Source organism: Macadamia integrifolia, chromosome 14, assembly GCF_013358625.1.
Source record: "Macadamia integrifolia cultivar HAES 741 chromosome 14, SCU_Mint_v3, whole genome shotgun sequence".
NCBI lineage: Eukaryota > Viridiplantae > Streptophyta > Magnoliopsida > Proteales > Proteaceae > Macadamia > Macadamia integrifolia.
In genome coordinates this window covers 4,666,641-4,684,359 of record NC_056570.1, presented here as the reverse complement: position 1 = coordinate 4,684,359, position 17,719 = coordinate 4,666,641, and the positions used below count along the sequence as shown (strand labels likewise).

The following is a 17,719-nucleotide window of genomic DNA, read 5'->3' as shown; positions in this document are numbered from 1 at the left end:
CTCAAATACTCAATCTCTTAGCAGAGGCTTAAAACAAAAAAAAAAAAAAAAAAATGGTTCCATTGTGTTGAAAACATGTTTTCAAATACTGATATTGAATCGGTTGTATCAATCAATCCATATTGGTATCAATTGATACTAAAAGTTGAGAGGAAAAAATGTATATACAGCCAATCTACATCGGTATCAGTTTTGCTATTCCAATACCGATATTTAAAAATTAAAGAATCATGGTTGAAAAGGACATGAAAATTATGGAAACTTGGGATTGAATGGTTTTTCATGGTCCTCCTGTCGTGGATCTTCAAGCCTAATTGTTTTTCATATGGTTAATCACAATTAGTGCTTCTAATTAATTTGTTCTCTATTCACTCTCCACACATATATGGACTAATTGTGTCCCTTGTAACGACTGCACAAGGTACCTTATTTGAATAACTTATTAAGTTTTATATAAAAACTAAAGCACGATCACTGTAGCAAGTGTAGGGATTAAAGATTTTAATGATTCCTATTTTAATTACCTTCATAATTAATTATTGTTTATTCCTATGCAACTATTAATTAAAATCGATAACGCCTACCCTAGTTCATTGTATTAAGATAAGTTCAGTCCAAGTCAAGCACATATCGGATCCAATTGTATAAATCGGGTTCGTCCATATCACTTTGTCAACCTCAATTATTTAGTTAATTAATTATCACTTGTCTTATGTTCAAATGTAGGGATATATAAATGGATTGAATTAAACCAAGTATACTAGTACTAAGATTTGATATTAGAATTCATAACATTTATACACGGGCGCAACAATGGGGGTATGGAACGGAGAATATATCATACAAGAGAGGCGAGGGGGTCATTTCAAATGGGAAAGAGATAAACACAGAGGGTGCTAGCTTATGTTACATCAACAATGTATCCAATATTTTTTCATATTTTGAACGTATTAGAGGCCTTGCAAAAACTGATCTTTTGTTTTTAGGTGAAATGTATTGGTTTTATTAGAGATTTTTTTTACATGGATTTATCTTCATCAGTATATGAAGTCATACAAAATCTCAGAGTTAGTTGATGTGGGGTTATTCCCAACACTCTCCCTCATATGTTGCTCCTTTTTTTGATATAATCGTAAATAGATATATCTTTAATGATGAACTTAGTGTTCTAATATATACTATATTAAAATATTCAACCTAAAAGCTTAAATTATCAAGTGGAAAGACTCAACTACTATATGAAATCATCTAAATAAAAGAACAAAATTTTTGTACCTTATGCAATTATATTGTTGATATCATGGCTCAATCCCTCACATTTTTGTTTGATAATGTTTTGCCTTCCCCCCCTTTTTTTTTTTGTAAATCTAGTTATAACTAATATAATACAATGTATATTCTTAATTCAATTGTGTCATTGCAACTGTTCCATTATGTAACTTCAGTTGGATTTTGTCTTTGTTTATTTAAGTAGTGCTTCTGTGATTATGTTGAACTAAACAATATTAATATTTGCTGGTGCATACTATTTTATAGCTTTGGCTGAATCCTAGCTTGACTTCCACCATGGTGCTGATTGACTTGTCATGATATGGTCATCAAAAGCATTAGGGGTGAAGCAGTCTCCAACTCATTCAAACTGGTCTCAAGGAAACTCCCAAAGTTTTACTTCATGGACTTGGGAAGAGGTTTCCTATAACACTAGAGTGAAGAATGAAATCAGCACACTAGCATGGTGGGGATCTTTTTTCTATAAACTCATATTGCACCTTTTACTAGTCCTAGTATTTTGGAAAAAAACGTACACAAATATATGATGGAAAGAAAATATATATTATCAACTTGCCCTAGATGCTTTATGGTGTACACTTTATGGGAAAGTATGAAATACATAGGTAGGAAAAATATTGAATAGAAGTGAATCTTGAGATGGACAATATTGGTGGGTCGATCTCAAGGACCACAAGAGCAAATGTTTTAGATCACCATCGGACCACTGGAAGCATCAACAAGATTGATTGACCATAAAAGGGTTAAAAAAATGAAAAAAAAAAAAAAAAAAAAAAAAAAACTAACTAAGGTGACAAGGTCCATTGTTTATGTTAAAGAGTTTCTTATTAGGTAATTTTAGCTACACGTTTATGCCTTTTTAAGTATAATATTTAAAAAAAAAAATGAGAAACCCTATCATTTCACATGTATACTCGAAAAATCAAGATAATGACAGCTTTTGATAATGACTTATTAATGTCATCACTTTCAGATTATTTTGAAAGCCTTTTAGACTCATGACTTAAAAGAATTTAAACGTACAATTTAGACGGTCTCTTGTATACTAATACGAGACGAGCTTTCCTATAACATAGGTATACTAAATAACGGGCCATTCTCAAAGCAAGTCGGAAGGAGAAGTTGATCTCATTTCTTGTACATGTAATACTAAATACTAAATACATTAAAGTTATGTACTTGAGGTTGCATTAGTTCAAATGGTCTTCCTTGTTAAAATGTTTAAAGCTAATTTGTTGAGTTAATGATACTAGTAACACAGATCTTCCTGGGAACCCTTCCCTCTCCCCTTTAGTTTCATGGTCCACCACACCCCACCTAGCAATCTAACAATGGAAGGCACTGAGCTTCTACTCAACTTTTGTCTTTGGGAACTTTGTTTGAAGCTTTAAAGTTCTTTTCAATTTCCAATGATCTATATGATCTGCTTTTAATTTATTTTTGAAGATGATGTGGGTGTTGTTGTTGTCGCACAGCGATTGGTGGATAGTTCAACTCTTTTTAAGGATCAACGATTCATTAATTGAAGAAGACAAACATTATCAAGTTTGAGGGTCCCTTAGTTGTTGGATTAGCTTAGGGATTAAGAAAATAAGAAACCATTTAGTTTAGAAGAGAAGTTTAGTTAGCCATGCTCTAATCATATTTTTTTTCTACTAATTATAGATAGAAAAGCTCAAAACCGCGTTCTTTATCCAAAAGCATCTCCTTTTGATAAAAAGATTCTCTGAAATGTATAACCGATGTTTCCATAGATTCGATCGTGATTTACAATTAGCTTTCACACCTATTTATTTGAGGCCATATCATCTCCCAGTTAAATAATGGCTCTCTCTCTCTCTCTCTCTCTCATCTTGTGGGAGCTTTCTTAATGACTAAGAACTAGGTATCATGGATTAATGGAGGAACACTTGATACAAATTAATGAGTTTGGATGCCAACTATAAAGTTCTAATAAGATGAGAAGATTCTTCTCTTTCTAATGGACTTCCAAACTTGCATGCATTGTGCCTTTTCTGCTACATGCCTAATCAGTTCCAGTGGTAAAAGTATATTCAGTAGGCCCAGCCATGCAAGACTCTTAAAAGTGGTATTGGTTAAGTAGTGGTGGTAGCTCAGGTTGGAAAAAAAAAATTGGTTATACATGTTTGTAACATTAACTTTCATGCATGATGCAAGAAATAAACAAGAATGAAATTAACAATTCCTGCATAATGAGGTCATACAATTGAGATTAATTGGATGAGTTTAAAGGGGATTTTTTTTTTTTTTTTTTTTTTGCTAACAATGGATATCTAAGTCTTAGACCTGATTAGTACCATGGGTTCATATTGACCCCACAATCGCAATGGACCGGGTCATTTTAGGGTTGAATAAGAACCACTCAACATTTGTTGAAAGCAATGAAGAACACTAAACACCCCCGTGTGAGTGGTCCCAAGAAGGTAAGAGGAGTCAAACTTAGAACTACACACTTCTTAAGGTGAAGATCCCTTACCAACTCGGCTATCCCCTTGGGGTTAAGTCTAAAGGGGCTTATCCAAAGAGAAAAAGTTTATAGTAAGAACACGTTGACACTTTTTTACATCAAGTTCGAGTAGAATATATCACTATCTATATCGGCATTTAATTAGCTTTAATGAGACACAAACATAAATCAAATCTATCAAAGTCAGATTTTTTTTTATCATCCATTTAAATTCTTAGTGGAGACTGAAGAGTGGAGTCTAGAGTTTGGAAAGAGTGGCATTGTGGTTTCATTGTCTGGGTTGAGCGGCAGAGAATTGGGCTATGAAAATTCAAGAAAATAAGAATGTGAAAGCTAGATCCACTATTCCACTAGGGTCGATTTTATGTAGATGGCTTCATGACTTTTTTTTTTTTTCTTTTAACTTCTTTTTCAATTACTTGTAATATACTGTGAATTGATATGGTCTTTATTTAATCATCTTTTAAAAGGACATAAATTAATCAGATAACATCCAGTCAAATTGAAATATTCATTCATATCAACATCCATTTAGCTTCCGAATGGACTTGGAATAATTTCTGGAAACCCATTTTTTGAATATGGATTCTTCTTAATAGATGTGAACATTAATCAAATACGAATTTTTGACTATTCATTTATATCTCTAGTTATGAGTGTGGTGAAAAAATCAAACAAATCTCGCATGAAAAAAAATTAAAATCAAAAGGAAAAGAAAAGAGACCTGGATTGTTGTTCTTAAAAACAAAGATAGAAGCAGAAAATAGTGAACACTTTTTGGGTGTTATGCCAATACACTTGATGTACATATAAAGCACATTTCTACTATGTTTTTTACATGCCAAGATGAAATCTTTATTTTTCTTTCATATCACTACTATTGTCTAAGGGAACTAAGTACCTTGGAACTTTTCCCAAGAACCCATTAGAGCATCTTTTGGAAAATTTTCTTCCACGTGTCTGGAATAAGATTATTGTATTTATATTCTAAGCAAAGAACATAGTGAGTTACTTTTAAAATATGTCCTCTCAAAAGGGAAGAATAAAGTTTTGCCCATGATCAGATTCATATGCTCTTTAGATTATACCATAATAATCTACCTAAGGGTCTTATTATAGATCAGCCCATGACATTTGTTCAGGCCTAGATTTGAACTGGTGGTCCAGGCTTGGGCTGTACATAGACAAAGGCCCATTGTGTCCAAATCGACCAAAAAACACTATAATATTCAGGAGATCTCAGCCCTAAGCAGCTTTGTCTTTGAAGATCTCTTGGCAGCTTCCATTTCTCTCTGAGTTCTGTCCAAGAATTTATCCTTGCAATGTTGAATCCATGGTACAGAAATAGCTCAATAATTCTATTTGCAATGGCATTTCATCCATGATGGAAGGAGATTGGGGAAAATTCACGAATCAAACCAGACTTTAATGGTCTCTCAGACACATTAGTCGATATCTAGTAGATATGGTTTATTTTTTGGACAAAGAAAAACAAATTGAAATTTGAACGACGAATTATTATTATCACAAAGATTTATTATTTTTTCAATTGTCATAGAAGCCAATTCTATCACGTAGACAGATGATATCTCCACTACGTATGTTGGAATTGAGAGGACATGTGTTAGGATTTTTTTTTGTGGGCTTAACTGATATCGATTGACCCATTGGTCCCAAACAGTTATAGACCCCCTATGAATAGAAACTCTTAATCCAATCCATTGTGGAAATGAATTAGGCTTTTAGGGATTCTATTATAAATAAAAGCTAAAGGTCCTTGCAGCCGTCACTTTTTACCTTCATGGTTTTCGAAGCACAGACTCCCCTCACAGAAGTAGTGCGTATGTGAGAGAATTCTGTGAGAAAATTCTAAGGATGAAAAGTTATAGAAGATCTTAACGGATGAGACTCCATTGAATAGTTCTTCATTGTCACCTTCATGAGACCATCGTACTTGTATTCTGAATACTATAGGGTTGTTCATATGATTCTATCGTTTAGAATCCCCTAACAACATGGTCTAGATAAAAACCACATGTCAAATTATGGAGTCTAATCTAATCAAATAGCACTCACATATCTCATGTATGTCTATACATATGTACCAATAGGTCCAGTTTTCTAAACATTACTATGCATTCTTCCAACCCTGAGTGGGAACAAACTTTAGAGTTAAAAAGTCAGATGTCACGTTTGCCTTCTAAGTCAAAAATGCATTTGAAGAAATCGTGCTACACACTATGTTAATTTCTGAAAGCCTATGATAAGATTCCAAATGCATTGAAAGTGTAGTATAATTTATTCTCTTTGATTTCACTAAAAAAGAAAAAAAGAATTCATTCTCATTGACAATGATTTAGAGTTGAGACCTTTGGTAGTGAAGTGCTCGAGACCCATAAAATGCTGAGTTTAAGAAAATAAGATGACAAATATAGGTTAAATACATAGTGGAAAAGATGTTGAGACCATGACTGGAAGACTACGATTTTGCCTCTGGTATGATTTCTTAGAATGCATTTTAAGATTCCATCCCCAATGCCACTGGAGGGCTATTGCGCATATGATGGGTAGGAGAACAAGGATACACGGCCAAACACATAAGCGACATGACTATTTTCTTTCTCTTTCTAATTTAATTACTAAAATGCCCTCAATCACTTGAAAATTTTCTGGGACAGGCCGGGTAACCATCACATGAACATTGAACACTAGTAGTGATCTTATCCTCTTCTTCCCATACCTCCCTAGTACCTCACCTATTATTTTCCCAACAAACAAAAACAATGGCAAAGACCCTCCTCTCTACTACTGCAAACTCACTTCTTCCATCTTCTTCTTCTTCTTCTTCTTCTTCTTCTTCTTCAGCGACGATAACAACAACTCCAGCATCGGCAACCATTTTTTTTCTCAAACACAATGTGAAAAGTCACAGCTCTGTTATTGTTGCTCTCTGCAAGGAAGGCTCTGAGTCCCAAATTCCTTCTTCAATTCTCACAAGACGAAGCCTCGCTTTCTGCCTTACTGCCACATCCACTCTCTGCCTTTCTGGCTTCTCCAATGCCAACGCTGCTATCTTGGAAGCGGACGATGACGTGGAGCTTTTGGAGAAGGTCAAGAGAGACCGAAAGAAGAGGCTTGAGAAACAAGGAGTCATCAAGTCATCGAAAGCAGAAACAGGTTTGGCCCTTCAATCCACTTGCTTCTTGTAAGAACTAGGCACAATTTGACTGCAAATACCCGCCCTTTTTTTCCTTTTCTTGAGATCAATCTATTGTTTCCGTTATTGTTAGCTTTGATTGATCAATCTGTTATACCCATTTATGAAAGGTGATGCTTGATGGTAATGGATTACACTTTACAAACCAGGGCTTTACTTTAGGAGTCGTCCTTCTAATGATGGAAATGCATATATAGAAATGGTCATCTGGGTCTAATTTGATTATGGTTCTTTCTTTTCCCCCTTAGGTCTCCTTTTGTTCTTCTGGGTATGTGTAAAACCTGCTCTTATGATTCTTCTCTGGTGGATACTCATGCTTATTTCCTTGTCATCTAAAATTCAAATTATCCACTGGGTGCCCCATTGAGATGGCAATTCTTAACTGATCGAGTAACCAGGCATGGTGTTTACATATTTCTTCTGATGATTATATTGATTGAAAGAAAACAACTGGGTGAAATGTGGTCTCAATTCCGAGTTAAACCTTGTTTTAGGTGTGAAGAAATATTGTGTTAAATATACAAGTATTAAGGTTCATTTTATTCATTAATGCAAACCACCAGAGCAAAGGGATGGATGGCAGTGTTTTTTTCTTTCTTTGGTTACCTTTTGGAACACAATATTAGTTGAGGGAGATTTCTTAAGAAACTAGAGAAGTATGAGGTAATCTAATCGTGTTAATCCTGTAGTTAGGTTGTGTGGGGTTGTGTATATCCACCATAAAATCTGAGTTCCAGTCCTCACCAATCTGGGAAGAGGAGTGGGCAGCCAAGTTCTGCAGATGTGACAGTGTAACAGCATGATAGATCAAGCTTGTAGTCTAAATGAAATCTTGGTGTCATTGGCAAGAAACCTCCTGCAGTCCCACTTCCAATATGCAGATGTAGTAACTCATGTTTGAATTCCATTTCGAAATGTTTCTTACCATTTGTTACATGTGTAAGTGGTTTTTATTGAATCTTCATTACATTGTCATTGTTAAAAATTTGAAAAACAACCAACACGAGTGGTATGTGATGTAGGGGGTTCCTAGGTGACTAGGTCTCCTACAAGATTAACTAACTAGGTAGGGTTAACTCAAGGGGCTTAGGTAGATAGGACAAAAAGAAACTCAGCAAACAAGATTAAGCATGCAAAATAAAATGAGACTAATAAACAAAGTAACCAAAAGCAATAATAATCTAGAAGGAAAAACACATAAGTTCTTACTTAAGTTTCAAGTGGGGACATGGGGAAGGGAACAAACGACATACGAATGTTAGGTTCAGCACAAATCAATCTAGACACCCAAATTAGATATGCAAACAATCAATGTCCTCTAGCAACCAACTAAAATAAAAAATCAGTAAGGTTTTTTTGGAGATATAACAGTGACGAAACGACTTAAAACAATGGGTAAAAATAGGCATAAACAAAGGGGGAAGGCTGGTTTCAATGTTAATGGGCTGCAATATATAATAGGGATTAATGGAGGTGCGGAGGGTTTAGTTTAATGTTTTACCATGCTGCTGTCCAGATCTGAGGAGAAAAGAAGAGATCAAGGTCCTCCAAAATAAAGAGATGCAGTCCACCTTTAGTTGATGAAGACAAGTCCAGCCGGTTGTATAGAGATCCTAGTATTGTCGATGTAGCTTGGTGAATGATGTTGGGGCTCTCAGCAACTCACGGACAGCAGGTACAACCAACAGTAATCTTTTCATTGAAAGGAGATCAGCACCAGTAGAGAGTAAACAGCAACCGAGAGTAGCAACAGCCGAGGGTAGCAGCAGCAGTGATGTAATGGCAGCAGCATGTAACAGCAGTAGTGAGTAATCGCAGCAGTGTGTCAGCAGCAGTAGTGAGCATCAAAAGGGGAGATCAACAGCAACAGTTCAACATTAAGGGGAAAAAAATACAGCAGCAGCAGTTCAGCCTCAAGGGGATATAAAACAGCAGCATAAAAAAAAAAAATGGAAAAAGAGAGGGAGGCGAGACAAGAGAGAAGAGAAAGACGAGATTGAAAGAGAGAGAGAATCGTGAGAGGGGTGGGGGCTTTGCTCTTGGCTGTTTTTCAATTCATATTCATTGAATTAAACAATGGCCAATGGCCTTACACTTAAATAGAATAAACTTCCAAAAATAAAAAAGATATTTAGAAACTCAATTGCTTGAAATAAAAAACTACCTAATAGACCAATATAAAGAAGTCCTAGCTTCCTAATTATGTAAGACAATCAAATATCACTAGATTTAAAGCAAAGTACTAGAATCAAATAAGATTTGGTGGGGTCCACAAGATCTGCAAAGTACTAGAATCAAATAAGATTTGGTGGGGTCCACAAAATCTACTGACTAGGGGGACAAGGGGAGTCGAACCCAGCGCTGGAAGGCTGGATAGACTCCTCTCTTTCCTTCTTCTTTCTTGTTTCTTCTCTTTCCTTCTTTTTTGTTTAATCCTCCAACCACAACGATGGACCGGACCTGGTTGAATCTTCTTCTTCTTTCGACTGTACACCTTGATGTCCCCATCAACTCTCCCCGGCTTGGAAGAATTCACCTCTGGTGAATTAAAGCTCATGTAATACTCAAGTAGGTCTGGGTTGAGTTGTTGGACTTCTTGCATTGTGATCCAGGTGTTGTCAATTTTCGGACGTCCATGCCACTTGACCAAGAACTCTCTAGAACCTCCAGTGTGTGTGGACACAATCCTCTCATCAAGGATTTCCTCAACTTCTTCAGTTCTCTTCGTGACCTTAGGCACAGGTGGTAATGAGGTGGGGGAAGTGGTTGGCTTGGCTCAGAAGTCTCATCAATGTTGAAAGGGAAGTCTTCAAGGTCATCAGGATAGAAAGGGGTGAAGGTAGAGGGACCATGGTATGGGACTAGGTCTTCAACATTGAAAATATTGCTGATCTCCATGCTAGCTGGCAGATCAAGAACATATGCATTGACACCTATCCTCTTGAGTACCTTGAACGGACCTGTGCTACGAGCATGTAGCTTGCTCGCTTTTCCCCTAACAAAACGTTGCGGCTTGATTCTTACCATCACCATATCACCCTCTTGAAACTCTTGTAGCATTCTGTGAACATCTGCCTTCGATTTGTATTGCTCAGTGCTCAGTGCTCAGTGCTATGTCTCCTTATACCTGCATGCAAATCATGTATATGCTGAGCAAAAGATTCGGTTGACTGGGAGGTCCTAGAACTAGACACGACTGGGATAAGGTCTATGGGTGCCCGAGGCTGGTATCCTGAACAGATCTCAAAGGGGGACAGACCAGTGGTACGGTTCTTAGAACTGTTATATGCAAACTCGGCCTGGCTAAGAACTCGATCCCAACTGGTAAGGTGTTCTCCTATGAGGCAACGCAATAAATTCCCTAAGCTCCTATTGACAACCTCGGTTTGGCCATTGGTCTGAGGGTGAAAAGCTGAGGAGAAACGGAATTTCGTGCCCATCATCCGCCATAGGGTCCTCCAAAAATGACTAGTGAACTTAACATCCCTATCGGACACTATGGTGAGGGGTAACCCATGATAATTGACAACCTCATTAAAGAAAAGTTTGGCTACCATGGATGCATCGGAGGTCTTAGAACATGGGATAAAATGGGCCATCTTCGAGAAGCGGTCAACAACCACATAAACAGAATCATGGCCTCTCGAAGTTCTTGGTAGACCAAGCACGAAGACCATGCTAAGTTCTGCCAAGGGGAATGGGGAACGGGTAGGGGAGTGTACAAACCCGTGTTTTGCTTTTGTTGTTTGGCGGTCTGGCGTATCCTGCACTGACTCATAACTCTAGCAACATCCCTCTTTAGTCCTGGCCAAAAGAATCGGTCCTCAACGAGGGTGATGGTCTTATCACGACCGAAGTGGCCAGCGACTCCCCCATCATGTAATTCCCAGATTAGGAAATCTCGGAGTGAAGTCCTAGGAATGCACAACTTGCTTCCTTTAAAAAGAAAGCCCTTCTTAAGTAGGTAGTCCGAGCGGTTGACTGGGTTGCTTTCACTCAAGGAAGTGAACGGCTCACTAAAATCAGGACAGGTGGGGTATTGGTCCTTGACTCGCTCCAACCCTACAACCTCTACACTCATTGCCTGGAGTAGCACACTAGCCCGACTCCTAGCATTGGTGCGAATGAGGAATATGTTCACCCGGCTTAGTGTATCTGCAGCAGTATTCTCGACACCAGGTCTGTGCTTGAGTACAAAAGTGTACTCTTGGAGAAACTCAATCCACTTAGCATGCCTCTGGTTAAGTTTCTTTTGGGCACTCAGGTATCTCAGAGCTTGGTGGTCAGAGAATAACACGAATTCTTGCGGTAAAAGGTAATGTCGCCAATAGTGCAATGATTGGACAACCGCATAGAATTCCTTGTCGTATGTAGAATATCGTTGCTTAGCTTCATTAAGCTTCTCACTAAAATAGGCAACAGGGTGGCCCTCTTGTCCTAGGATACCACCTATCCCAATACCAAATGCATCACAGTTAACTTCGAAGACCGTAGAGAAATCTGGGAGGCGCAGGACTGGAGCTTCAGTCATAAGCTTTTTAATCTCATTAAAGGCCTTCGTAGCACTCTTAGTCCATTGAAACTCCTTCTTTTTCATGCAATCGGTGATAGGAGACATAATGGAGCTAAACCGATAGATGAATCTTCTGTAGAAGTGGCTAAACCATGAAAGCTTCGTACCTCATGAATGTTAGTTGGCTCAAGTCACTCCACAATCGCTCTCACTTTCTCAGGGTCAGTAGATACTCCCTGAGCTGACACAACAAATCCCAGGAAGATGACTTGATCACTCATGAAGGTGCACTTCTTGAGGTTGACAAAGAGTTTCTCTTGTAAGAGCAGATGAAAAACCTTCTGTAAGTGATCCAAGTGGGAAGACGGGGTCTTACTATAGATGAGGATGTCATCAAAGTAAACCACAAGGAACCTGCCAATGAATGGTTGAAGCAATTGATTTATTACTCTCATGAAGGTGCTAGGTGCATTTGACAAGCCAAAAGGCATGACTAACCACTCAAAGAGGCCATCCTTCGTCTTGAAGGCTATCTTCCACTCATCTCCAGGCCTAACCCTAATCTGGTGGTACCCGCTCTTGAGATCAATCTTCGAAAAGATCGAAGAGTTGGCTATCATATCCAACATGTCATCAAGCCTAGGGATAGGGAACTTATACTTGATGGTGATCTTATTGATGGCCCTACTATCAACACACATACGCCAGGTGCCATCTTTCTTTGGCGTGAGCAAGGCAGGTACATCACACGGGTTAAGGCTTTCCCTAATGAATCCCTTTTGCAACAGTTCATCCACTTGCTGTTTGAGTTCGGTGTGTTCTTTGGGATTCATTCGGTAATGGGGTAAGTTCAGGAGAGAGGATCTTGGAACCAAGTCAATAGTGTGGTGGATGTCACGCATAGGCGGTAACTCATTAGGTAGTTTCTCAGGGAATAGCCTCTCGAATTTCCTCAACAAGGGTTGCACTTCTCTAGGAGCCTCAGTGAATAAGCGTGACCTATCGGTATTACTCTGTACGGAAACTAGAGCATAAATCACCCCTGACTCGTGACACTCTATTTCAAATTGTTGTTACGTTGAGTGTTTTGGTGGGGGCGTGTTTGGATGTACTTCCCTTGTGTTCTGGAACCCTAACTTCCCTAGGGGCACTGGCTGTCAGTCTGATCTTCTTCCCTTTGAACTCAAAGACATAGGTGTTAGACTTCCGTAATTGGTGACATCCTGGTCATATAAATAGGGCCTACCTAGAATGATGTGGGCAACATCCATCTCTAGGACATCACACCACACTCGATCCTCATATCCTGCAAAGTGTAGGGGAACTAGACACCTCAGATTTACGGGAATGGTGGACTGATCAACCCAGGCAACCTTGTAACGCTTGGGGTGGGGTTCAGGTTTGAGGCCCATTCGAGCAACAGCGCTCTTAGCGACCACATTCATGCAACTCCCACTGTCTATGGCGATGCGGCAGTTCTTGCCCTGATGATATGTGTAGGTGATGAAAATATTAGTTCGTCGCCAATCGTCGCTACTTTTAGGTTGTGAGACCATGCAACGCACAATGCTGAGCTTGAGGTCACCGGCCTCCTCGGTGTCCTCATCAGATATGGTCTCATCTGGCCTATGGTCCTCATACTCATGGTCCTGAAAATCCTCTTGGTCACTTTCCTTAGGGGTCTGCTCTCCTACATAAGGATTCCTATTGGGACACTCTCTGGAGAAGTGACCAAACCCACGACACTTGAAGCACTGTTGTTGCCCACTACTCTTGAGTGCTTCTCCCAAAATTCCTTTATCCTTGTTGCCAAATTGATGTTATGGTGCAGCAGGGGGTTTTGGGAATCCAGTTGAGCCTTGGGGTGGTTTTCTAAATTGGGACTTCCCAGCTTGGAAGCTCTTCCTCTGAGAATAAGTTCTTATGGAGGATTTCACCTCAAGGGCTATCCTGAAGGCCTGTGGAACGTCTCGCACCAGGTGGGGTGCCATACCAGACTGAATTTCGGAGTTGAGCCCGGTAAGGAATCTGGATAGTGTCTGCTCAACATCCTCCCGAATACGGCTTCTAATTTTTAATCATGTACTCGGTCACAGTCAACTTCCCTTGCTTCAGGGTATTCATCTCATTCAACAACTGGAGTCTATAAGTGATAGGAAAAAATTCCCTCTTGAGTCGCTCTTGCATCTCTACCTAGGTGGTGATTGGCTCAAGTCCTAGGTGGTCCTCCTGGTACTCTAGGTCTGTCCAGAAGTCCTGGGCAGCTCCAATAAGCTTGAACTTAGCAAATCGGTAGCGGACTTCCTCTGGCATATCATAGAAATTGAAGTACCTATCCATCTGCTTGATCCAATCCAGAAGGATCCTAGCATCAATCTGACCATCGTAGGTAGGGGCATCTACCTTAATCATCCGTCTGACATCAAAGCCCCTATCATGGTGCTCATAGCCCTCATCATCTCCATATTGGGTTTGGCGTCTTGGCGGTGGGCCTCGACCCCTACCCTGATCCCTACCACGCCTTAGGCCTTGGAAGTTATCCCCTATCCGGTCATAACCATCAGTTTGGTTATTTTCGTTTACTTCCTCAGGGTTAGGGCCTCTGCCCCTAGGTTCAGTGCCAGTTATGTTACGGCCTTGCCGTCCATCAGGGTTTTGGGCACTTGTCTCGAGGGCAGCCAACTTATCGGTAAGGGCTTGGAGATGGATAACTTGTGTTTCCTGTATGGTTTGAACGGCTTTCATGAATTCAACCAGTTGCTCCGATTGGGTGGCGGTGCTAGGAGGGTCAGACATATCCTGGTATGCTCTACCACTGCGAGTGGACATAAGGAGATGGGCAGCCAAAGGTACGGTTGCCACCAAAGACTCAAGGTTTACTCAGGATCTCCAATTGAGACAAGTAGTTAGCCCTTTCAATCTTGAGGTCAGAAATCTCCCTCTCAAGTATATGCTTTTGGAGGGAATAATGTCCAATGCTATTTGGTCCCGCTAACTTAAGAAAGAAAAGGGTGTCCTCTAATCTATGGTATCGCTCTCTTAACTCAGACTCGACCACGGACAAATGGTGACGGAGACTAGACCTCAAAAGATAAGACATGTAAACAAGGGACAACACTACTTAATTACCCTCAACCTAGACAAAACCATCCTCTGATACCAAGATGATGTAGGGGGTTCCTAGGTGACTAGGTCTCCTACAAGATTAACTAACTAGGTAGGGTTAACTCAAGGGGCTTAGGTAGATAGGACAAAAAGAAACTCAGCAAACAAGATTAAGCATGCAAAATAAAATGAGACTAATAAACAAAGTAGCCAAAAGCAATAATAATCTAGACAGAAAAACACATAAATTCTTACTTAAGTTTCAAGTGGGGACATGGGGAAGGGAACAAACGACATACGAATGTTAGGTTCAGCACAAATCAATCTAGACACCCAAATTAGATATGCAAACAATCAATGTCCTCTAGCAACCAACTAAAATAGAAAATCAGCAATGTTTTTTTGGAGATATAACAGTGATGAAACGACTTAAAACAACGGGTAAAAATAGGCATAAACAAAGGGGGAAGGCTGGTTTCAATGTTAATGGGCTGCAATATATAATAGGGATTAATGGAGGTGGGGAGAGTTTAGTTTAATGTTTTACCATGCTGTTGTCCAGATCTGAGGAGAAAAGAAGAGATCAAGGTCCTCCAAAATAAAGAGATACAGTCCACCTTTAGTTGATGAAGACAAGTCCAGCCGGTTGTTTAGAGATCCTAGAATTGTCGATGTAGCTTGGTGAATGATGTTGGGGCTCTTAGCAACTCACGGACAGCAGGTACAACCAACAGTAATCTTTTCATTGAAAGGAGATCAGCACTAGCAGAGAGTAAACAGCAACCGAGAGTAGCAGCAACCGAGAGTTGCAACAACCGAGGGTAGCAGCAGCAGTGATGTAATGGCAGCAACATGTAACAACAGTAGTGAGTAATCGCAACAGTGTGTAGTAGCAGCAGTGAGCATCAAAAGGGGAGATCAACAGCAACAGTTCAACATTAAGGGGAAAAAAATACAGCAGCAGCAGTTCAGCCTCAAGGGGATATAAAACAGCAGCAGAAAAAAGAAAAAAAAATGGAAAAAGAGAGGGAGGCGAGACAAGAGAGAAGAGAAAGACGAGATTGAAAGAGAGAGAGAATCGTGAGAGGGGTGGGGGCTTTGCTCTTGGCTGTTTTTCAATTCATATTCATTGAATTAAACAATGGCCAATGGCCTTACACTTAAATAGAATAAACTTCCAAAAAAAAAAAGATATTTAGAAACTCAATTGCTTGAAATAAAAAACTACCTAATAGACCAATATAAAGAAGTCCTAGTTTCCTAATTAAGTAAGACAATCAAATATCACTAGATTTAAAGCAAAGTACTAGAATCAAATAAGATTTGGTGGGGTCCACAAGATCTACTGACTGGGGGGACAAGGGGGGGTTGAACCCAGCGTTGGAAGGCTGGTTCGACTCCTCTCTTTCCTTCTTCTTTCTTGTTTAATCCTCCAACCACAAAGATGGACCTGGTTGAATCTTCTTCTTCTTTCGACTGTACACCTTGATGTCCCCATCAGTATGTCTTCTCCCTTCCCCTTATATCCTACTTCATGCTCCCACTTCTAGTACGGTTCCATTTTTCCTTTTTTACTTCAAAAGGGTTATCTATTCATGTTCAGTGCTTCGGTTTTTTGTTCTCATTCTTGTTTTTCTTGTGGAAACTCCTATCAAGATACAAATTTTGGTTATTAGTTACATAAGATTAACTGTTGAGGCATTCAAGCATGTTTCTCAGAGTATATCAAGTTCTGCTTTAAATATTTTATAAAATATTAATTCATCTTAATTCCTTCATTAATTAAACTGGAATTCAGATGCTGGATTTTCAGAAAGTAAATCATCATTATCTAATGCTTGGAAGGGGGGGGGGTTGATTTTTCCCTTTCTCTTGTCATAGCAAGAGAACCCAATGTAATAACTTTCAAAAAAAAACACTAATGACCACTTGGGCGAATTGGCATTTGTGCTGCCACTCCATGCAATAGCCTTGAATTCGAGTCTCTTGGGCTGTATACCACCGCATGTGGTTGAGTAGTGATACCATTTGCATGGTCTAGCTTAATCCCCCCACCCCGAAAGGTGTAGTACCCAAAACAAAACAAAAAAGAACTTTCTGAAAAACTAATCTAGGATGATTTCTCTTTAGGCACTACTTCAGTACTTCTTGAACCATGATGAGTAGGTTAAACATTAACAACTCTAACCTATAAAACTACTCTTGACTTCTACAATTTTGCCTTAAATCACTCAAAATTCAATTATATGCTGTAGCTTATCTGCAAGATGTTGTGTACAAGCTCAGTAAAGTGGGTCAAGCGATAGATAATAATGATCTTTCAGTAGCTAGTTCAGTTCTCGGGTCAAGTACAGATGCAGAATGGGTCCGAAAGGTCAATGCAGCTTTCTCCAAGGTCAGTGACAGTTCTCAATACTCGTACTTCTTATATAGTGTTCTATAGGTTTATAATAATGGTTCAATCTCATGTTATTTTTCTGCAAGTCTGTGGTTATGCTTTGCTTATGTACCTGTATGCGACAGCTGAGCTCCAGTCCTGAAGAAAAGACTGTGGTCGATACATTCAATTTGTCATTGGCTTCCTTAATTTCATCAGGTGGGTTTATCATCTCAGATGCAATTTTACCATCTAGTACTTCGATGTTTCATCTGTAATGTTCTGTCCTGAATTCCTCCCTGTGCAGTCATTCAGAAGGACATTGAATCCTCCAAAAGAGCTTTTGTGTCTTCTGCCAGTGCACTGGAGGAATGGACAGCACTGACTGGACTGGTTGAACAGCTTAAAGGCCTTTGACAGGAAGCAGGATTCTGGCTCTTGTTAATTCTTTTTCCCCTCGTTTTCCTAGAGGATTGACAAAAATATCTTTTGGGTTTCTTCACATTCTTGAATTGTCACCTGTTTCTTTTCTTGATTAGACCCTAAACAACCTTTTAATTCAAATGTCAATGATAAACTGCCATATTTCTTTTATTTTTGTTCCGAGTTTCAGTTGCTTGCTCGACATGTTCATGGTCTGCCTATTGTAGTCACCAACAAGCTTTACCAAATTTCACTATTATGTTTTCGACATCAAACAACAGCTTGATAATATATTCATGTAATATT

At 39.2% G+C, this 17,719-nt stretch overlaps 1 protein-coding gene across 1 annotated transcript; it reads left to right on the top strand.

Annotated features, from left to right (window-relative positions):
* Positions 1-6,500: 6,500 nt before the first annotated feature.
* Positions 6,501-17,584, top strand: LOC122060561 (thylakoid lumenal 16.5 kDa protein, chloroplastic). The gene is made up of 4 exons (XM_042623695.1): positions 6,501-6,955; positions 16,869-17,008; positions 17,137-17,209; positions 17,298-17,584. Exons 1-4 carry the CDS (start codon positions 6,562-6,564, stop codon positions 17,405-17,407), a joined length of 717 nt encoding a protein of 238 aa, XP_042479629.1. The 5' UTR covers positions 6,501-6,561; the 3' UTR covers positions 17,408-17,584.
* The last annotated feature ends 135 nt before the right edge of the window (positions 17,585-17,719 follow it).